The 23,196-nt window shown below is 45.0% G+C and overlaps 2 protein-coding genes across 2 annotated transcripts in view; both read left to right on the top strand.

Annotated features, from left to right (window-relative positions):
• Positions 1–8,409, top strand: part of klhdc3 (kelch domain containing 3) — a 36,128-nt gene extending 27,719 nt beyond the window's left edge. The window contains exons 9-11 of the mRNA XM_080538234.1: positions 2,399–2,472; positions 4,202–4,280; positions 5,502–8,409. Of these exons, the coding sequence (XP_080394360.1) occupies positions 2,399–2,472; positions 4,202–4,280; positions 5,502–5,568 (220 nt within the window). The 3' untranslated portion in view covers positions 5,569–8,409. The remainder of the gene's footprint in view (positions 1–2,398; positions 2,473–4,201; positions 4,281–5,501) is intronic.
• Positions 8,410–14,580: 6,171 nt separating this feature from the next.
• npas4l (neuronal PAS domain protein 4 like) lies at positions 14,581–22,150 on the top strand (the record flags this gene model as incomplete). Its single annotated transcript, XM_080548927.1, has 9 exons — positions 14,581–14,735; positions 16,468–16,631; positions 17,718–17,863; positions 18,006–18,105; positions 18,259–18,514; positions 18,668–18,777; positions 18,933–19,068; positions 19,204–20,466; positions 22,123–22,150. The coding sequence occupies 9 exons, from the start codon at positions 14,581–14,583 to the stop codon at positions 22,148–22,150; spliced, it is 2,358 nt and encodes a 785-aa protein (XP_080405053.1).
• Between the last annotated feature and the right edge of the window lie 1,046 nt (positions 22,151–23,196).

The raw sequence follows: 23,196 nt of genomic DNA, 5'->3' as shown, positions 1-23,196 counted from the left end.
TACTACTGAATATAATTCCACAACTGGATACTACTTCATTTTTCCGATCATAGTTAGCTAGCTCACTTACTCAGCTAGATAACTCATCAAATGCACATTTGTGATATGTTGTTTACGCAGTGCGCACCAGTGGCACTTCCAGTCACTCCCTCCTCGTCTTCAACTGTGCTCACTCAGGCCGACAGTACAGTGTGCGCTGCGCTGCGCTGTTCTGTCTGTTTATTGTTACTAGCAGTATTGAGTTAACTCGTATTAGGCTTACCATCACCAAGTTCTCCCATACTGTGCTTTTGGCTTCAGATGGGCAAGTACTCGGCTGTTTTGTTCAGTACCTATTTGGCTCTCCCCTCTATGTTGTGAATCCCACTGAATCTAATCCACCATCCCCTGATCTGGACTGCTCACTGTGTGTGTTTAACACTGTGTGTGATGTAAATTACAAGATGATGTTCATTGATATTGTTGTCGACCTTGATGGCAAAGACTGGTTTACTAAATGTGTCATATTCCAAGAAACCTGCATCGTCGTGGCCTGAGAGAAGCTAATAAATATGAATATGAAGCTGGAGGGGATGGATGTGGTTGTAGGTGTGTGTGTGTGTGGGGGGGGGGGGGGCGGGTGTGTGTGTGTGTGTGAGAGAGAGAGAGAGAGAGAGAGAGAGAGAGAGAGAGAGAGAGAGAGAGAGAGAGAGAGAGAGAGAGAGAGAGAGAGAGAGAGAGAGAGAGAGAGAGAGAGAGAGAGAGAGAGAGAGAGAGAGAGAGAGAGAGAGAGAGAGAGAGAGAGAGAGAGAGAGAGAGAGAGAGAGAGAGAGAGAGAGAGAGAGAGAGAGAGAGAGAGAGAGAGAGAGTGTGTATTATGTGTGTGCGTGTTCGTGCGCGTGTGTGTGTGTCCTCTCACCGTGTGTCCTCTCACTGTGGACACTGCGCATGATAGCTAGTTGCTCCCCTGAATCTGAGCAGGAAACAGATGTGTGGTGATACAGGACCTGGGCTAGCTGCTGTTGGGGAGGGAGGGTGAGTGAGGGGGGGGACGCTATCAGCACCACCAGCCTGCCGTCTGACCGCAGCCCCTCCACTTCCTGTGGGGCCCTAATGAGACCGGCCGGCCCCTGATAAGCAGCCCAGAGCTGCAGGTTTAGACATAGGGGGGGGGGGGAAGAGTCATGTGGCCTGGGGTGGGGTGGTCCAGTGGTCTTGCACCACGGCGGTCTGCAATGCACACATTATGCACCATGTCGGCATGGGTTTGAATCTGGGTCATGCCCTGCTGACATGCCCCTCTCTCTCTCCCTTCTTCTCCTCTGTGTGTGTGTGTGTGTGTGTGTGTGTGTGTGTGTGTGTGTCTGTGTCTGTGTCTGTGTCTGTGTCTGTGTGTGTGTGTGTGTGTGTGTGTGTACAGTAAGGTCAATCAGTCACCACCATGGCTTGTTCTCGTCTGGTTGATGCCCCAGTAAGAGACAGGAAGAAGGGGTTAACGTCACCTTCCTGTATGTGTTTGAAGGCCTTGAACACTCTCACCCATCATCTACTTCCTGTTGACCCCCTGGGGGCAGATTTCTCTCTGGCCCGTTTTGGCAGGATGTGCTCTGAGATATAAAAGTGTTTTATTTGAGGGGTTTTTTCCACATATTGAAAATATTGTGGTGCCTCACTCTTTGTATGGAAGTAGACACAGTGCCCCCCTCAATTATTGGGACAGTGAAACGTTTTTCTAGTGTACATATTGGCTTCACCACTTGAAATTACACATTTTATACAAATAACACAGTTCATACATAGGCCTGTGTTTCATGGCACCAGTATTAGGACAGTTGGCTTGACGTGACAGCAGGCGTAAGAGAGCTGTCAATGTCTAGTCTTGATTCTAGCCTTTGCGCCTTGCCTTCAGAGTCGGCTATTGGTGTCTGTCAACATGAGGACCAAAGGTGTCTGTCAACATGAGGACCAAAGGTGTCATTGGAAGTCAAGGAAGCCGTTATGAGGCTGAACGATCTGGGGGTGGGGGGGGGAATCAGAAATAGCCAAAAGGATTATACCAAAATCAACATAATAAAGCACTGGTTAGCTCAGTAATCACAAGCAGCCTGGTAGGCCGAGGTAGACCTTTGCAGTGGATGACTGAAATGTGCTGACCAGTGACCATCATCAGGGTTCCGAGTCGTCCTGGAAAACCTGGAACATTACCAAATATCCCGTAAAAAAAATCTATGTTGTCCTGGAAATTTTTTATTGTATTTTAGCCCCTGGTCAAAATAAGAAAAAAATGCATCACTTCCGAATAATCATGAATGGACACTGTATGTCCATCTGCTAGGAGTCATGAAAAAGAAGGACATGTAACGACCACCTGAAATGACATGTGATGTGGTAAACCTGCGCTTGTGTTTCCTCTCTGCAGCCCGTGTCCAGAGCAGGGAATGGGCGACGAGTTCAACCTCATGGATCACTCAGACCTGTACATCTTAGACTTCAGTGAGTACCTCTCTCTACTGTCTTTCTGTTTACTTCCTTTAATGTCTTAACTCGTAATTGGCAGTGTATAATTAATGTCTTTCTATGTGTGTCAGACTAGTGTCATTTGTTGTGTCAGACTCGACACAACAACTCGAAATCGACATGACCTTTCGACCCCATCGATACCTCCATTACAGTACATCATTAAGCGTTGTGGAATGAGAAGCTGTGGTATATCGTGGATTTTGGCACATCAAGCAGGGCGGTTAGGCACGACAAGCTTTCTGAACGCTTCCTAATGGTTGTAATTACCATGTTTTAATCAGCAGTCATCAAGGAATGAGTGATCCCCTGAAAGAAATATTTCATTCACGAACACAAAGCTCTAAATGAAAGCTTCTTACATGGAGTGTCCTTACCCGACCTCGGTTTGCATAACAAACATGCTGTTGCTGCCAGGGGGTCTTCCAAGGGAGGGGACTGATTTTTTTTTTTGCCTTTCTGTCTCTAGTGGCTGGCTACCTCTTCCAATTGTTTGGAAAATTTGGTTGGAAATTCAAAGTGAATTTCTCCACCATAGCCAGAGGTGACCATAAACATACACCCTGCTCCTTTAATCACATCCTCAACTACCTGTATGTTGTCTGTCCCTCCCTCCCTGCCTTCCTTCCCTGCTCCACACACAGACACACACCTAGTGGGGTAGTGGTGGTCTAGTGGATAGTGAGTTGGACTTGTGATCGGAAGGTTGTGAGTTCAAATCCCGCCTGAAGCCACACCACTACTAGTGTGCCCTTGAGTAAGGCACTTAGCCCTCAGTTACTCCAGGGGGAATGTCCCTGTAATTCGTAATTGTAAGTCGCTTTGGATAAAAGCGTCTGCTAAATGGCAAAATTAAATTTAATTAATTAATTAATTAATTAATAAATTATTACACCTCCCCTCTGGGCCTAGTGATGGTGACAGCGGTCCCTGTCCCTCCCTTCCTCCCTTCCCTGCTCCACACACAGACACACACCTCCCCTCTGGGCCTAGAGATGGTGACACCGGTCCCTGTCCCTCCCTCCCTTCCTTCCCTGCTCCACACCCAGACACACACCTCCCCTCTGGGCCTAGAGATGGTGACAGCGGTCCCTGTCCCTCCCTTCCTCCCTTCCCTGCTCCACACACAGACACACACCTCCCCTCTGGGCCTAGAGATGGTGACACCGGTCCCTGTCTCTCCTCCCAGTAATAAGCCCCACCTCCCTCCTTTGGGCCGGTCCAATAAAGCCATTTCCTGTTGGCAGTGTGGGCAGTCTGACACTCTGTCAGGTTCCCAGTAAGGGTCCATGTGTGTGTGTGTGTGGCTGAAAATAAACCCGACTGGCAGTGCCCGCACTCTCGTCCCCGGGAAGAGCAGACCTCTGATCTCCTCCAGAGCCACACGTAGAGCCACGTAGAGCCACGTAGAGCCGCCCTGTGCCAGTTGTGTGCCAAACCCCTGTTCCTGCCCCACTGTGTGCCACTGTACATATGCTGGCAGCATAGTCTGACTGGCACAAGCATTTTATTTTCCAGAAGCTAAGCAGCATCTTGTCACTGGAGTGGGGGGGGGGGATGTGTTTTGTGGGCAATTTGACAGTGTTGCGAACGAGGTTCTTGTCGTGAACGCCTGCCCTGCGTCTTACAGGATGTGCTCTGTGGGGTCGATTTCATGATGATTCAACATGTTTACGTTACCCTTACGTGTTGTGCTTCTTTCCAGGCCCTAATTTGAAAACGTTATGCATGATGGCCGTTATTCAACACAGCCTGGAGCAGTCTGGACTCCCGCACGACATCAGGTGAGACAGATCTCTCCGCGTGGTTGGCGGTGTGTTTTTTGAGTGTTTGACATTATTGACTATTACTTGTATGTTTGCTATAATACCAGAATAAATTACCATTTTCATTGTTAAAGGTTGGGGTTTTTTGCGATTAAGATATTAAGTGATTTCTTGCCAATGATCCATGGCTGTCTTTTTGACTGTCGGCACACATCTAAAAATCGATTAATCGTTCATACCGCCCACTGATTAATCAACCATGAACATTTTCAGTTATGCACATCCCTAGAAGGTAACCCTCCTCCCACCCACCCACACACACACACACACACACACACTCACACACACACACCCACCTACACACACACACACCCACCTACACACTCACACTCACACACACACACACTCACAAGAGGGAGTGAGTGAGTGTGAAACCAGAGCCAGTGATAACAATCTGAGGCTCGACCTCTGACCTCTCATCAGGTCAGCACTCGGCCTTGTCGTCAGTCTGTGCTCCTGGTTCTCGGGTTGCAGGGAGGCAGCCAGGCCCTGAGACCCACAGCAGCAGGGGAGGACCGGGGCAGAGAGGGAGAGAGAACAGGACAAACGTGTTAGGAGCTGAAGTCCAAAAGACTTCACCTCGCTCCACCCCCAAAATCAATTAATGATATGATGATTAATTAATTACAAAACCTCCTAACTGCTAAATGTTCTGATTCGCTGTTTTCACTTTAAATGACGACAACAAGGAAGGCTGCATGATGGGTCTGTCTGTGGAAAAAAAAGTGCATTTTGCAGATAGGAGGTTTTGCGTTTCGGCCATCGATATATATATATATTTTTATCTGTGCTCGAATGAGCAGTGTCCGTTCAGTTTGTCACAGCGTTTGACCTCCTAAGACTTGAGAAACGTACTATCCTTGTGTTAATACCGGTCCGTAAAAGAAGTCGATAGTGCAGCTTGCAAAGCTGACAATAATGTTAGAATAACAAAGGCATTGAAACTCTTACTTGGTCGCCTGGGGTGGTCCAGTGGTCTGGCACCGCGGTCTACAGTGCACACATATGCCCATGTTGGCATGGGATTGAGTCTGACCCATGCCCTGCTGACATGCCCTCTCTCTCCCTTCTTCTCCTTACTTTCCTGTCTGTCTTCACTGTATCTGTCCAAATAAAATGAAAAATACCTTTAGTAAGGTAAAGAACCGTCTCTGATTGTGCCTCTGGTTTCTCCTGCAGATGGGAGCTGGCAGCGATGACCACCAACAGCAACATCAGCCGGCCCATCTTCTCGTCCCACGGCTGAGGACGGATTAGCAGAACCTCACACCGGGCTTCTGTTTTTTTCTTTCTTTTTTTTCTTTTTTTTTTTACTACAATTGGTTTTGGACAGGCTTTTTTTGTACTGTTTAGATTAGATTGGATTTTTGTTCTTCTTTCTGGGGTTTCGCTGTCTCCCAAGTAAAAAAAAACAACAACGTTTTGAAATGTCTACTCTGCATAATTACTTCAATGGACACTGTTGGGTTTATAACGTTTACGAAAGCCTTATCTGGGGTTTTTGTCGTTCCATCATACAGAACTTAATGAAAATTCACGTGGGATCGTTTGACAGTATTACGTGCATATAATTCTCCGGACAGAGTTTTTTTTTGGAGAGTTTGGACAGAGATTTTTTTTGTCTCACTACTCTACTCCTGTGAGAATCTGACTGCTCACACCTGAACTGCAGCGGCATCAAGTCAGCGTCTCAAGAAATCAAATCAGCCTACGATAATCATGTACGTTGGGGGGGGGAAAGAACTCTCGTCAAAAAGGTCCTCGGTATGTAAATCTCTTCTCTGGGAAGTCACAGACCAAAAAAAAGATGTCCTCCCCAGTGAGCCGACACTGTCTAAACCGTCTTCCCAGAGAGGAGGCCAGAAGGAGAAGCGTCGACCACAACCACCCCCACAGACTTGGATAGCTGTGGTCTCCGTTCTATCTTACAATAATCCGTTCACTCTAACCGAGTCACGTTTATTTATCTCCAGGTTAATCCTCGACAGTTCCTCATACAACACGTTAAGATGTTGGGTATAGCACATGACGCCTAGCGAACATACAGACTGTCAAGTGAACAACTTCATTGAACACACACGGGTTCCAGTTTATCTGTATATTGCAGTTGATCTGATCCAGTTATCTGCCTGACTTGTATCTCTCAGACCCGACTCCCCCCCATATCTTATCTTACACTCTATGTAATGGTGCTTTACAATAGAAATACCCGCGCTAGACCTACCATACCGTACATCAGCTATCTGTTTTTTTTATCCAGTGAGAAAGACATCTCAATGAGATCCACCCATGTGTTTTATTACAACGATGTTTCAACCCGTAGGTCTTTGAGATGTGGCGGGGAGTTTTTTTTCGCCGATGAACGTTTATACTTTCAGCACATAGTCAAAGTCCCGCCTGTTCCATGTCTTTCCCTCTCTCTCCCCCAGATGTTTGTTTTTCCGTGCCAAATGTAGGAGGGTGTCAAGATACAGGGGTACGAAATACTCTGCACAGTAAACATGTGGTCCTCCCTACACCTGCTGGGTCCACGGCAAGCGTGCAGCTTCGTGTCAGCCACTGATCCCCAGTGAAGGGCCTGCCACCCTGCCTGTCTGTCAAGGGATCATCCTAGGTGTCCTAGTCCTAGTCGTAGATCATCCTAGGTGTACAATATGTAGTTCTTTCCCCTCTAGCCTCACATCCCTACTGAGTCCCATCATGACACTCATGGAAACGTCTTGTGACTGCCATATTCATCACACCGCGCTGTATTTCTCCTCACAAGACGATAAGACTACATGTATTTTTGGTGCGCAAAACACAAGAAAACACCCAACGTCTCAAAGTAGTTCTGATCAGCTGATCATCATGACCAGATAAGCGCTGTTACGTAAACCTACCACTCACGACACATTCTACACCGCAACCTGGTCTTAAATAACCCCTCTCTTTCTGTTTTGTCATGAGATGAATTTAAATGGCTGGATTTGCAATGAATGAGGCATATCATCAGGTGATGGAAAATGCAACGTTATGAATTGTTTATTGGTGATCAAACCTTTTTACATGACCGAAATGTCTCAATCTTAGAATTGAAGGACTAATCCGCTTTCAATATATCTTTTTATTTCAGTCTTCGATTTAAAAGTTATAATTGATTATGATTGAAATAAGCTCTGCTAGGGTAATGAGAATAAATGCAGATACAACAAAAAAAACTTGTTTTTAGCAGCCTAGTAACTATCAGAGCGGACACTAATTTCGCTTCACGGAAGAAGATGTGAACCGACCAGGTTAGTTGGCCAGCAGCATGTGTGCGCAGAATTTTCCTGTACCGTAAACGGTTCGTTTACATGTAATTTCAGAAAAGCGGTGAAATGATGGATCAACATAGAAGGTACTCAAAGTTCACCACAGTCAATCTGACGCTTTCGCCTCTTCAGGCCTTACTGAAATGAGATGTTTTAACGCTGCCCCCTTTGCCTAAATATCACTTGAGCTACTGATCGCTCAAGAGAAGCCTGATTGAAGTCTGAAGGTGTATTTTACAGACCAGCAGTGCCAATGTGACTGGAAGTCTGAAGCCCTCACTACTGCATAATGGGACTCGAACATATCACATTCAGGATAGATCTCAATATCCCAATCACCTGTACTGTATTACAGCTACTACGATTAAGCAACCAGGACGTTTATAACACATGGCCACACTACTTTTAGTAAGCAGCTGTTGGCTTGTTAGCTTGACACCAAATTCATGTACACTGGAAAAATGTTTAACAAAAATGTTATTTTTTCAGATGGATGTGGTGGACAATGCTGGTTGGCCACAAGTGTGTAAAGGTGGAAGCTGCCAGCACAGTTAACATCTAAACACATCAGGAATATGTGGGGGGAGAAATAAACAGATGAATGGTGGTGTACTTGGTGTGTTATAGGGTTGAATAAACTCTTTAACAGGAATGATTGATAGAAAGTAGAAAATAAAAGGTCAACAGATTTGAGTACGTGCATTCAGGTTAAGGCTGTAGAGTCCCCCCTTGAGCTTTTTTCTACGTTTATATGGGGGAAAGCAACGTTATCTGCCAAGGTTAATCTAGACTTCCTGTGCAATATGCTATAATTGTATAAATAATAATAAAAAAGAATGATGAGATTTTAATGAATTGTTTTTTGAGTTGTTTTTTCTTATTCTGTTTTCGGACTTGAGATCATTAATAATTAACAACAAAACAAGAAACTAATGAATTCAAAGCCTTTTTACTCGTGCCATTTTTACAAAGTAATGTTCGTTGTCTTCTGGTAAAAAAAAAAAAAAAAGTATATTGTTTCTCAAAGGTGCAGTGATTTCTATGTTGTGTTTGCAGCTTTCTTACAGTAGCTGAAGCCTTCTCTGTTCTGGACACAACTCTTGGTCTTTTTTTACTCCGTTGGATTTGGACTGGCTTTTTGTACTGTTCAGATCAGCTTGGATTTTTCTTCTTTCTGGGGATTTTCTGTCTCCAAGGAAAACAAAGTTTGACATGTCTACTCTGTATATTACCTCAATGGGACACTGGGTTTATAATCAGAATCAGAATCAGAATCAGAATCAGAATCAGAATCAGAATCAGAATCAGAAGACTTTTATTGCCATGACATGTAAACATGTTAGGAATTTGGTTTGGTACCATGGAGCACGGTTTACAGAAGGACAGGTGCAAGACAGGACAAGACAGTGCAACCAACATCAAAGTGCAAGAGTCATAATTAATATAAATATAAAGTGCAGAGATTCAAGTGTTCAAGTGTTCAAGTGTTCATATCCAGACAGTGCAAAGCTCTCTGGGTGGGGGTGGAGGGAGGGTAGATAGATAGGGGTCAGGTCAGGGGGGGGGGGGGGGGGAGGGGGGCCAGCGGCATTTAGGAGCCGGATGGCTGTGGGGAAAAAGCTGTTGGTGTGTCGGACCTTCACAGTATTTATGGACCGCACCCTCCTGCCTGAGGGGAGCGGGGCGAAGAGACCGTGTCCTGGGTGTGCGGGGTCAGCCATGATCTTCCTGGCCCTCCCCAAAGCCCTACTTTTAAACAGGGCCTCAAGGGGGGGCAAAGGGCAGCCAATCACCCTCTCCGCCGAGCGTATCACCCGCTGCAGCTTGGCCTTGTCCTTGGCCGCTGCAGCGGGGAACCAGATGATGATGGCGGAGGTGACGATGGACTCAATGATGGCCGTGTAGAAGTTCACCAGCGTGGTCTTAGGAAGGTGGAATTTCCTGAGCTGCCTCAGGAAAAACAGTCTCTTCTGGGCCTTTTTTGTGAGGGCGTTGATGTGGGGCCCCCACTTCAAGTCCCGAGAGACTGTCACCCCAAGGAAGCGGCATGACTCCACTGTGGTGACTGGAGTGCCTCCCAGTATGATTGGAGAGGGAGGGGGTGGGTTCCTCCTGAAGTCCACTATCAGCTCCACTGTCTTAAGAGCATTTAGCTCCAGGTTGTTCCGGGTGCACCAGGAGACCACCAAGTCAATCTCGCTCCTGTAAGCAGATTCATCCCCCTTGGAGATGAGCCCTACCAGGGTGGTATCGTCCGCGAACTTGAGGAGCTTGACCGACTGGTGGCTGGAGGTACAGCAGTTGGTGTAGAGGGAAAACAGGAGGGGAGACAGGACGCAGCCCTGCGGGGAACCGGTGCTGATGGTCCTCAGCTCAGAGATGGACTTCCCGAGCTTCACCCGCTGGGTCCTGTTGGACAGAAAGTTCGTGATCCACCTGCAGGTGTAGTCAGGCACCTGCAGTGCAGAGAGCCCACACTCCAGTATGGGTGGCAAGATGGTGTTGAATGCCGAACTGAAGTCAACGAACAGGATTCTGGCGTAGGTCTAATCACCTTAACTGTCCCTCCTGAAACCTCTCCCTCCCCTCTACCCCCTGTACAGATTCTGTAAATAAGGATAAAGTAAATAATGATAAAGAAATTAAAAGCATTAGCATTATGACTGCCAATGGCCCCTGGCCTAAGCATAGATAGAGCTATCTAGCTATGGTAGATGATTCACTTACTTAGACAAATATATTTGTTGCAAGTTGCTTTGGATAAAGGCGTCTGCTAAATGCCAAAAATGTTAATGTAATGGCAAAAGGTTAAATGTCACAGTATGGTGTGTGTGTGTGTGTGTGTGTGCGTGCGCGTGTGTAGGTGGGGGTGAGAGGTCACCCTCCCCTCTGGGAGAGATACTCAAGAAAGAGCCGAGCCTCTCTGAATTTGAATAAACCGTGTGAACGAGCTGAGGGTTGTTATGACTTGATATTCCCCCAGTGGGACTCGGAGAAGTCAAAACCACTCTGGAAGGATCCCGAATTAGTCAACTTCTGAATTGTGATTGATTATCCTAATTATGAAGTTGTTGAAGCTACAGTGCCTTAGTGCCTTCTTCTTCTTTTGGCTCTACACTCTAAAAACTAAATTGGATTTTTAAATCAAATAAACTGTTAAAGAAGATTCTCAGCTTTTATTTGATTGTTTTTGGGTTCATATTGGTTTCACCATTCAGAAATTACTAAATGCTTTTTATGCATAGTACCCCTATTTCAGGGTACCCAAAAAGTAATGGGACAATTGATTGACTGTTGATTTTGGTAAGTCAGGTGTGTTACATAATTACATAATTTGTCCAAGCATAAGAGAGCTGTCAATGTCGAGTATTGATTCTAGGCTTTACTTTTTGGAGTATGACACAAGAGACCAAATCCTTGTCATCTGGTCAGTTTGGAGCATAAATTAGATTTGCTCCAAGTTATTTTTGCCCACGTCAAAGTTTCAGGTGACATTCGACTTGTGTAAATTGCAATCACGTTCTGTGAAGCCGGTTGTTTGTTTCTCTCCTCCACTGGAGTGGACTATGAGGTATATCATAAGGGTATCACCCACACTTTTCCATTTAACTCCACCATCACCTCACTCTTAAGTGAATGTGGTCTTGAAGCTTTGTGGCGCTTCATGGTCACCCAGACTGCTGCCCTCTGCGGCCCCCTGACACTCTCTGTCTGCCGGGTCCTTCTGAAGCTAGGCGCTGCCTGTCTGCCCCAGCCCTGCTGTCTGGCTGGGCCCTCACAAACCACTCAAATGGACACATCAACTAACGGCTGCTCTGGGATGTCCCAGTGTGTACCCCCACCCCCCCCACCCGCCCGCCACCCTCACTCAGTACCTCTGGCCCACTAGACTGCTTAAACTTCGACATGAGCTGCTGCTTTGGGATGTCCCATCATAAGTCCGTTGTCTCACCTTCAACCCTGGAACCCTGGCCCCTCTCTCCCTCTCGGTTTCTCTCTCTGGCCTGGCAGTTTGCTCGTGTCTGTCACCAGCACGGTGCTATAAAGCCAGTGTTATCTGCAGGGCTAAGTGCAGCCCACAGACGGCAGGACAGCTACGAGCGGGGCGGTAGAGACACCCTGTCCCGCCTGGCCACGCTGCACACAGGAAGTGGGGTAGTGGCGGAGGACCCCGTGTCTGGCCCCAGACCCCCAGAGCCAGGGGTCAGCCGAGGCGTTAATGCAGGGAGACACTTGGCCAAATTGCTCTCTAATTTCCCCTTTAGGTCTCAGAAAAAAAAACTCATTGGCCCTTGAGTTTCTGAGACTGAGGGTTTGTCCAGACTGACCGTGTCTGTCTGTCTGTCCAGCCCCGTTTGCACTTGTTTATTTATTTACTCAAGTTCTAGTTTCTCTCTCTCCTCCACCATGTTTAAGATCATGTAAATTGGAGGAATTGATCTAGACATTGAAAGTGTTTTTATTTAAAATCCAGCAATTGTTGATATTTTTTCTGTTATTTATTTGATCAAACAGTTGAAATTTGTATTGGAACTCTGTATTGGAAAGAGAAAAAGAGCTCATACAAACCAGTATTCAAACTAGTATTGTAATCAAGTTGTTAGTTATAGCTCCAAGAAGATAGAGATCCATAGATAATGTCTTTCTTCACTGATGTTTTTTACTTGTAACTTCAAGAACATACAAAACTAATTATATAGCTTCCTCATGTTATATCGACACTCGACTACATATTATGTGTAATTAACAGTCAGGTATTTAAGCCTATGACATTATGGATATGCAAATCTCAAACCTATTATTGGACCACTTCACTCCAGTCCCAGTGCAACAATTACCTCACAGTATGAATCCCTTAGTGAAGAATGGATATTTAGTATAGTAGTATATAGATAGTATAATAGATATATTATATATAATAGATAGTATATTTAGGTAGCAGTTTGACTACTGTTGTCCACACGTTTACCAGTCACAGACATTGGCCAGTCCAGACCAGACCCCTTCCCCTCTTCTCCCTCTCAGCTCCTCTCCAGAGCCTCATCCTCTCTCCCCTGACACTCTGCAGACCCCTGACAGCCATGAGGGGACGTTACTTGAACGTGGCTGCCCGTCGACGGCAGTCCCCTGTCAGGTCCTCTATAGACAAACTTGACAGTGAGTGTGGCCCTGTCACCACAGCCCCTTATGACCCTGTCTCACACCTTCCTCACCCCTTCCTCACCCAGTCCCCAACATCAGCTTTTTCAGATTCAGATTCAGATAACGTTTATTGCCATTATGCTTGACACATATAGGAATTTGCTTTGGCGTTACAGTGGGTGCGTTTATGCTTTTGCTTTTTGTATACATGAACAAAAACAAGTGCAAAAAACAGGACAACACAGGGCAGACAACAGTGCATTGGATAGTGCTATGTGTATATATATATATATATATATATATATATATATATATATAAAGTGCAGAGTTTTTCAATGGGTGCAGTGCCTATTCAGTCCTGAGCAGACAAGCTTCTCCTCCCAACAGGTCGGTTGGGCATCTGCTGTGTGGCAGCTGTGTCAGTTAGTACCTGCTCTCAGACCAAACCAGCAGGCAGACCTAATAGAAGAATGGACAGAATGGAAAGGATTTAAAACAAGTACATTTAGGATGCGAGGATGTAGTTGTGAGGTAGTGAGGTTGAAATTAAATTCATCCTGTAACGTCCGTTATTATTTTTCCAGCTATGTGAGTGAGTTGAGAACATCTCTGTCTGTTCAGTCTGGGGGAGAGGAGGGTGTATGAACGAGCTCATTAAAAGCTGGGATGACCGAGGGGGTTTGGGTCATATTATTATCAGATAGGGGAAGAGTTCCACATATGCACACACAGTGCCACCAGCATCCTCGCCGATTGTTCCAGATATAGACTTTGATTCAAAAGAGCAAATCAGTTTGATGCGAATTAAATTAAATAGTTTTTTGTCTCGTATGCAGGCAACTTTACTTAATCCCGTGTCTTTGTTGTAGCTTATACAGTGTATAATAGTTGGCGAGAAAACAATCAATCTGTACTGTGCAGCCTAGTTTATTATAGGGATAATAACCCATTCGGCTGTTCAATTTATTGTAGTAGATTTTGTTGAGAAGAATTCACTGGTGAAATACATTACATTTCCAAATGTCCTTGTGGAACGGTAATTAACGTTTATTTTTATTTTTTTACTTCTAGATATTTTTTAACCCTAAATTGTCTAACGCATTGCCATCCACAGCTCCGACAGTGGGTGCGTTCGTAAATTCCCTCTGGAAATCTGATCAGCACTCACGGAACGCCTCTTGTCCAATCAAATGACTTGGTCCTTTATGACGTCGAACGCAGTGCGCGCTCCGGCACTCTCAGAGCGAATTTACGAGCGCAGCCTCAGTGTGACGGGAGTTATTTTTAGAGCCCGCGTAACTAATTATAGCCCATCAGTTGTCATTGCGTCACAACAAGTAACATTACCCGGAGGGTTTTAGTTTAAACAAAGCGATCAGGTTCATCCTGAGTGAGCCTATAAAAGGAGGGACACGGAGACGAGATTCACAACCACAGAGAGACAGAGAGACAGACAGAGAGAGACAGAGACAGAGAAGGTAAGGAGGAACTGGAGTTTGGGCATGTTTCTACCAAATGCACCTCTCTCCTTTTTCATCAATGGCAATCTGGCCATTCTTTTTATTATTTATAATTATTATTATTATATAGCCTATATATAATATATATATACTTTTTTTTTTTACAACAAACTTTAATTCACTCTTGTTTCTTATAATTGTCGGTTATTGATTGATTCACGTTTCGATGTGAACGTGTATTTTCTTATGTTTGGAAAATGGTTTGGTAAAATGTAAAAGTTGGATGTAGGCTATATCTGATGTGACAGTTAGTTAATCTGTTATATTTCGCACAACTTTATAGGTGGCCGAGCAAGTGTTACAATGACTGTGTGCTGCGAATCGCCCCAAAGTCCCGTCGGCTCCTCTCACCGCGGCTCCTCCGCTGGCCCCCTGCATCCCCTCACTGTGGACCCCCACCGAGGCCCCCTGCATCCCCTCACTGTGGACCCCCGCCGAGGAGGCTGCAAGAGGTTCAGGTCAGTGTCGCTTACTCATTTGCCTTTGGTGGTGGTTGTGTCAAAGCTGTGCTGTTTTGGGAAAGTTTACACGCCTGTTGTAGCCTGCTTTAATACGATACAATCCCTGAGTGTTCTTTATTTGCAACTTGAACTACTGTCGTTTAACTGAGGCTTATTCAGCTCTGCTACACTTACATCTATATGTGTCACACACACACACACACGCACGCACGCACGCACGCACGCACGCACACACACACACACACACACACACACACACACACACACACACACACACACACACACACACACACACATACACACACACACACACACACACACACACACACACACACACACACACATACACAAACAAACTAGATGTCATACATTCCCTGACAAAGAAAATGTGTGTTAATAATAATAATAATAATAATAATGATAAAAAACACTATATTAGCGTCTCAGATATAATACCAAAAGAGCTATGGCTGTCTGTTAGTCTGTTTAAACAATCATTACCGAATAGGCGATTTAGATTTAGAAGAGATGCTCCTGCTAGACTTTGTTAGGCAGAGAGAAAGTCCTTTTGTGGCACTGTCTCTGTGAGTGTGACGTGGAGGCCGCTGCTCGGAGGACACCCGCTTTATAAGGCAATAAGAGGAGCAGGAGCCCAGCCTTCCCTGGTGTCTGACGCCCTCTTTAGTACACACTGGCAGCTATAAAACAGAGGCTCTCTCTCTCTCTCAATGGGCCCTGACAAACCACTGATCCACAGAGAGGAGCACATTGAAGCTCCTCATCTCTGCTTCAGACAGACAGCCTCTCACATCAGCCATGGTCCATAGGAACCTGTGTGTACTGTACCTGAATGAGCATCTCTTCTAAATCGCCTATTCTGTAATAATGGAGTGGTCCTCTGTGGCTCAGTTGGTAGAGCAGGGCGCTAACAACGCTTAGGTTCTGGGTTCGATTCCCGTTGGGACCATATTATACTGAAAATGTATGCGCTCATTGCAATGTAAGTCGCTTTGGATAAAAGCGTCAGCTAAATGGCATATTATCATTATAGTACCTCCAATTCAAGCACCCAAGGGCAAGGGAAACAAAGCCTCTCTCTAGCAAGGCACTTTGAGGAGCCTATGAGGAGAAGGGAAAAGAGCAGCCAAATTAGGTTTCTATCTTGTTTTTCTGTTCAGGCTTGCAATGTAGCTAAGAGTGCTTTTATGTCGACTGGGAGAGACAGAGCTGTAGTGCTGCCTTGCCACTTAGGTCTGCTTCTGCACGTTGTGTGACGTCCAATCCTGACATCTGTAGCCATGTACTGTATAATGCACATTGCGCATGTCTCGATATAGCTTCTTTTATACTTCTGCACATTAGATACTGTACATGAACTACCTCACTGTACATAGCTACCTAATTGTACATAGCTCATAACTGTATACAGCCCATAACTGTATATACCTCTAAGCTATACTGATGTTTACAATACTACCTCTGCATAGACTGCATATTACATAGTTACCTATCACTACCATTCTTGTTCTATTTATATCATGCCCTTATATCACTATTTGCACTTCTGGTTGGATGCTAAACTGCATTTGGTTATATAGTACGTGTACTCTGCGATGACAATACAGTTGAATCTAATCTAATCTAATGTAATCGAATATAATCTAGTCTAATCTAATGTAATTGAATCTAACCTAGTCTAATCTAATCTAATCTAATTGGTCTCACACAGGTCCACCAAAGGGGCTTCCAAGGCCAGGCGGGACCACATCAACAGTGAGATCAGGAACATGCGCTCCCTGCTGCCCATCCCCGAAGAGGACCAGGAGCGCCTCTCCTACCTGCACTCCATGGCTGGTATCTGCACCTTCATCAGGAAGGCAGTCCTCTTCCAGGGTAAGTCCTGGCGCTGATAACTGTTGTCGTATATTTTTACACATTAATAGCCTTCTTATATAACGTATATCTTACACATATATTCACGTATATTTTACACATATTACACGTATATTTTTATTACTTCATATATACTTTATTAAATACTTTATTATTTCATTACAAACGATCTCGGGAAGATTTTCAATTGTCGCACATGCGCAGTCACACACACACGCACATGCACGCCCCCGAGGGTCTAGGCCAATCAGAGGCCTAGAAGGAAGGATCATGATTGGCCAAGAACATACTGTGATGTGATTGGCTGAGGGCCGCTATAAAACCTCTGTGCTGAGTCTGGAGCGGTCTGTCTGCTGTCTACCTCGAATCACGTTGTGACTGTTTCGTGTGCCTGTAATCTGAGGACCCGATCTTTTTTGAATAAATACTTTTAAACTTTGGCCAGGAGTTTTTACCTCTTCTTTAATCACTGAAACAGAGAAATATTCGACACTGTCACTTTAATGAATGAATGAATGAATGAATGAATGAATGAATGAATGAATGAATGAATGATCTTTATTGTCATTGTAACAGGTACAACGACATTTAAGTGCAAACCCTAGGTGCTAACAAACAAACACAGTCCTAAGATAATAAAAAAACAAGAATGACACATAAATAGACATAAATAGGGGGGGATATATATAACAATAGGGGGATAAGTGATCGGTAGACATCTGAGAATGTATCTATTATGTGAACTTCTGTACTTCTATACACTACATGGCCTATTCACACGGGGGTATGTAGACAGGGGGGAGTTAGCATGTAACTGTGTACTTTTATAAACATATAAACATATGGACTAACTAACTTTACAGCGACTGATATGGTTGTAGTTCCAACGGTTGCTTGCTTGCTGCTGAAATGTTATTAGATCAAACTTCCGTTTTTTTTTTTTTTAAGAGAGTTCTAGAATGTCATAATTCAAACAAAGAACTAGTACTAAGCTGTCCCCCCTCCTAAAGGGGCTTGTACCAGAAGGACACATGCTTGTATCTGTGTGATGTAGCTAAGCATGGAGTGGGTTCTTCTTTCTCCCAGGACTCCCAGCTGGGCAGGGGTCCGACTCCTCTCTGCCATACGAGGCCTTTCTCCAGGCCTTACACGGCTTCATCCTGGTCGTCACTAGGGAGGGGAGGCTCGTGTACGTGTCCGAAAATGTGTCTGAATACCTGGGTCACTCTATGGTAAGTAACTGCTGAAGTTTGAAAGAGTAGTATTAAAAAAGTAACTTTTTTGGTTTACTGTCCGCTCTGTAACCTCATGCTGTACTAGTAAATTATATGAGTGATACGATTGGTTGCTGATGTTGAACCTCTCCTACCATAGATGGATGTGCTTCAGGGAGACACGTTCTACGACATGGTAGACAGTCATGACGTAGATACCGTGAAACGTAATTTGGAGATGGACAACACCTCACTAACAGGTAAGAAGAAACAATATTTAAAATGTTTTAAATAACCTATGACTTCTGACTCTTTAGTTCCAGAAGTTTGGAGAAATTCTAGAATCATACGTCATAATAATCATAATAAACACGAGACATGAACTTAACGTTATCTCATTTGTTCGTCTCCAGAGAGAAGCTTCGTGTGTCACATGCACACCTCCAAGGCCTTCAGACTCCAGCAAGGCAGCTGCTGCTCCATGCTGGTTAGGGGGCGCATGCAGGCTGTCCCACAGTCCTCTCTCTTCTGCCCTCTAGAGGGACAGGTGTTTGTTGCCCTCTGCACTCCCACAGTGAACCGCCTGCAGAGCGGGACGTCACCCAGCTTCTCAGACAGCTTCACCAGCGTCCACAGACTAGACATGACCTTCACGCAGTTGTCTGACAGGTACAACATGGCCGCCATTCCAAATGTATCCCAATAGACGGTCGATTGATCAACAGTTTGTTTTTACATGGTTGCACACTACAGTATACATCAGCACACTACATTCTGTGTATACAGAGATGCTCACTGACTTTCTGACTGCTGTTTCGTCAGTGTGCTGTTCTACCTGGGCTACTCAACGGAGGAGATGATCGGTCGTTCGTGGTACAGCCTTCTCCACCCAGACGACCTATCCTTCAGCGCACGCTCTCATAAGAATTTGCGTAAGTGTACACAGCACAAAAACATAATAGCAGAATAACACAGTTGTTCATATTCATTGTTAAAGGAAAGGTTGAGTACTTAGCGAAATGATAGTGTAAGACATCAGTTTTAAGTCATTTGACATTCATGAACACTTTTACTTTTTGTCTCCCAGTGCAGGCAGATCTAGGATCACAGATTGAGATGGTGACGAGACTACAATGCAAGGATCTCAGTTGGACCTGGATCTACAGTCGTGCCACCAAGGACTCTGCCAACCAGGAAGTGAGCTGTACAAACTTCGTCATCAGGTGACTAACAACAACATTAAAAAGTCTTCATCTTTTTAGCTTGTTCTGTATTGATCCTTCAAATCCTTGAAATACCGAGTTAAAGACTGAACTATAATGAGCTATGAACTAAAATTCTTCTTAAATCCTTTGCAGGGAAACAGAGGCCACTTTTCTCTCGCAAAAAATCAACACCAGTGCATTCAGCGTATCCCCTCAGGCCTACTGCCCCTCTCCAGTTCCTCATTTGCCCCAGACTCAGAGCCACGGCCCCGCCAGAGCCAAGAGGCGGCACGAGTCCAACAGCCAGAGTGAGGAGCCCAGCGGCAAGACCAGCAGGACGTCAGATTCTAGCGTGTTCTATGTCCCATGTAGCTCCCACCAAGACGGGGGCTCACCTGTCGGCATGGTGGAGACCCCCACCTTCCTCTCCACCCCTCCCTACAGCCCGGCGTCCTCCCTCTCCTCAACCTCGCTCCAGGAGGACAACAGCTCAGACTTTTTGTTGGATGTGTGTGGCTATCCGGAGCACCTGCTGACAGGCTCGCCCGACAGCTCTCCATCCTACTACCACCACTGCCCCAGGGCCGGGCCTAGTCCTAGCCACCTCTCCCCGCTCTCCTCTCCCCCCCTCCAGACAGCCTCCGAACAGACCTTCGATCATCGGGGTCCCCTCGGCCTGACCGACATCCTCTCTCCAGACTCCTCCTGTCCGTCTCCCCCGAACGACTTCCCCTCCACCGACGCACGTTTGGTTCCTGACTGTCTGTCCGGAATGTCGGACATGTGCGAGACCGCGGCGGACTGTGTCCTCCACCATGAAGACTTCAGCCTCGCTATGCAGCTACAAGGAGGTTCCAGCCCTTTACAGGTTCATCACATCCCCCAAGGCCTCCTGACCCCCGACCCCTCGCCCACCGCCACAGACGTCTCCTTCCTGTACAGCGAGATTGAGAGGGAGAAGGTGGAGATCAGCATCCTCGCCCAGCAGATATCCTCCCTCGCCAGCAGTTTCGACATGTACCACACCCTGAGCCCCGTCCGGAACGTACCTCACCTGCCCACCTCAGAGACCCTGCCCTCTGCCCCCTGCGACTGGCCTCTGCTGCCCCCTCCTGCTCACTCCCCCGTCGTCGTCCACCCGCTCGTCAAACCTGAGCTGGTCCTGGACGAGGAGGGGGTGTTTGATAGTATCCTGAAGGACCTGGACTTGGTGTCAGAGAAGGAGGCCACGCCCCCCTGCCACGCCCGGCCTCTCTCCTACTGCTACCAGCCTGGGTTGTGTAGACCGGAGGTTACCCAGACATCCCAGGGTCCCACCAGCAGAGTGACGTCCTCCTCAGCCCTGACTCTCTCCTCTCTGGTCGACTCCCTCCCCATGGAGCAGTTCACCTCAGACAACACCACCTTTACGCTCAGGTCAGGGTGCCACGATGAAAGCACTAAGTTGGACCACCTCGAGACGTTTCTGCACAGTAGCCTACATCAAGGTGATTATGACACAATGTTAGGAAAATGTTTAACATTTTATTGTACATAGAATAAATCCATTCCAATTTACAACCGTTTATTTTTCAAGACGTAATATCTTCTTAGTGTGATTGATTTTCTGTTCACAGTCATTCCAATAAATCGACACTGACTTTTACGGTTTCTCTTCATTTCAGATGGGCTTGTTGAAGAATCCATGTACTGAAATACGTGTACGACTTACGGTACTACTTGTATAGTTTTGTACAATTTGTATAAGTCAAGACAACCTGCGGCTTCTTTTTGCTGGAATCAAAGAAGAATTTAATTAAAAGACTTTACACATCTTCAGTACAAAGATGGGAACTGGTTTCCCAAACCCTTCGTATTTTTCTAACTATATCAGTTGTGAGATGAGAATGAGGAATGCAGATACAGATTCTAAATACCAATCTCATCCAATGGACCAAACTTGTGTATCTGAGCAACTCCAGTGAGATTGTGTTGAGTAAATGTTACTACTGTAACTGTGTTGTTGTTATTCTCATTCTTGTAACTGTCATGTAAGAATCTGGAGCACCTCCAGTTCTGTCAGATAGGGCTGTATTATTTAGCTATTATAATGTTATGTGACCACAACTACTGAGCACTTTTTTAATGTAGTTGTGCTGTCCAGAATGTATCACAGAACGGTATGATTTGGTACGCAGCCGCGTGCTCGACATGATTAAGAGGCTGATTAATTGATAATGTAGTTCACTAACTACCTCACCATATCTATGAATTCATTCCGAGCCTGAAAAATATTGTTGATTGACTATTTATGTTTATTTATTGGTCGAAAACACTGTGTTTAGACATGTTTTTTTGATTTTTTTTTTGTTTCCATTTCAGTGTCTGGTGATTGTATGACATTTGGTTTTGGTTTCTTACTGAAATGTAAATCTGGCCTTAATATAGTAGGCTACATTCCTTTTGTAAATCAAATGGTGTTTATTTTTCATGATTAAATGTAATTGACCTACTTTCATGTTTTTAGTAATTGTTTTGTAAGGTAACGAATTAATCAGTTGCTGGAAGGTATTTGTCAGTTTCAAGGATATCCAACGTCCATAATGATTCAGCACTAGATAGAGCCTCACAACCTTACTCTGTACAATAGCGCCCCCTCTCGGATTCTCATATTAACTGCATTCTTGTTTTACCTTTCACACACATCACATTACAGACCACTCTTTGTAAAGTAAACCAATCACATTATTTTCCAAATGGAATTAATATCTAGCCCATAGTGTCAATTTTTTTTGTATTTCTGCCAGTGAATACATATATACACTATGATTTGATATGAAGGTGAAGATATGATGAGTGATATCATCTCACAAAAGTCAATTGCCAAAAGAAATTCAGGGGCACTCCCGTCTGCTTGCTCTGTGATCACATTACAGTTATTACCTCAACAGAATAACATGTAGAATTAATCTGCTCTGGGATCAGGTATTCATCCCTATCCTCTCTAAATGTGAGACTGAGAATGACTCTGTGTGCTGGGCGGACAGTGCAGCTACCCTCCCACTCACTCTGGAGTCTCCTGGTGTTGACCAGATTGCAGTACGAGGACAGCAGCTCCTAGTATACAGGCCTCTTCAATGCACCATTGATTTTCCACTATTGTTACATAACATATTTACTGTTACTGTTACTAAAGACAGCTTTAAATTACCCCTGTTTAAACAGAGGCGCAGTGATGATGTAGAAATACATTAAATGGTTTGAGACCCATATTATTGATTGCGAGTCGAGATGACAGAGAGGTCTCTCTATACGCAGGCTGTATTGACCTGTATTGAGCACTGTGTACTGTGTAGTATACACATTAATGTACTTTTTACATTTAATTGACTTTGTATATCTCATACAGTACATGCCATCATGCACCTAATCACTCAAACGATGCTTGTTTTATTATTTTTGCTACTCCCCTTTTCTCCCTCACCAAGCACATTTTTATTGATTATTTCTGAGTGGGGCAAGTTACTTTAAGTTAAGTCGGGCAGTCCCACTCATATTTTTCATTGGACAGATACAGTGAAGACAGACAGGAAAGTAAGGAGAGAGGGCATGTCAGCAGGGCATAGGGCCGGAATCGAACCCATGCCGTCATGGGCATAATTATGTGTGCACTGTAGACCGCGGTGGTGCTAGACCACTGGACCACCCCAGGCCACACTGTGCACATTTGTGACGCATTTATGGTTTTCTGAGAGGAACACAGCTAAAGATGACGGTATTTACTCTCTACCCTCAAAGACAGCATGTTCATACAACCACTAGATGGAGGAATAACTCAATTTCAGGGAAATAATCTGTCTACTAGAAAGATTTCAGTAAGAAAATAAAGTAGTTACATTTTTGGGGTGGGTTTATGCTAATATCATATATGTTTGCTTAACTTTCAAAATGGCATAAAACTATCAACTGATAACACTTCTGTCAAATTAGATAAGACCATTGTCAAATTTGGATCATTGATCCAAAATAAACATTTACAGTATTTGAGAATGCGAATGAGAAGATTTGAATACATTTAGGATATTCAGCAAGGCCACCTATTGCAATTGGAGACCAGTACCCTAATCACTTACTTATCCCTGTATGTACACGTCTGACCAAAACACA

The sequence above is a fragment of the Nansenia antarctica genome (genome assembly GCF_963989245.1).
Source record: "Nansenia antarctica genome assembly, chromosome: 1".
Lineage (NCBI taxonomy): Eukaryota > Metazoa > Chordata > Actinopteri > Argentiniformes > Microstomatidae > Nansenia > Nansenia antarctica.
This window is presented reverse-complemented; position numbering and strand designations above follow the sequence as displayed.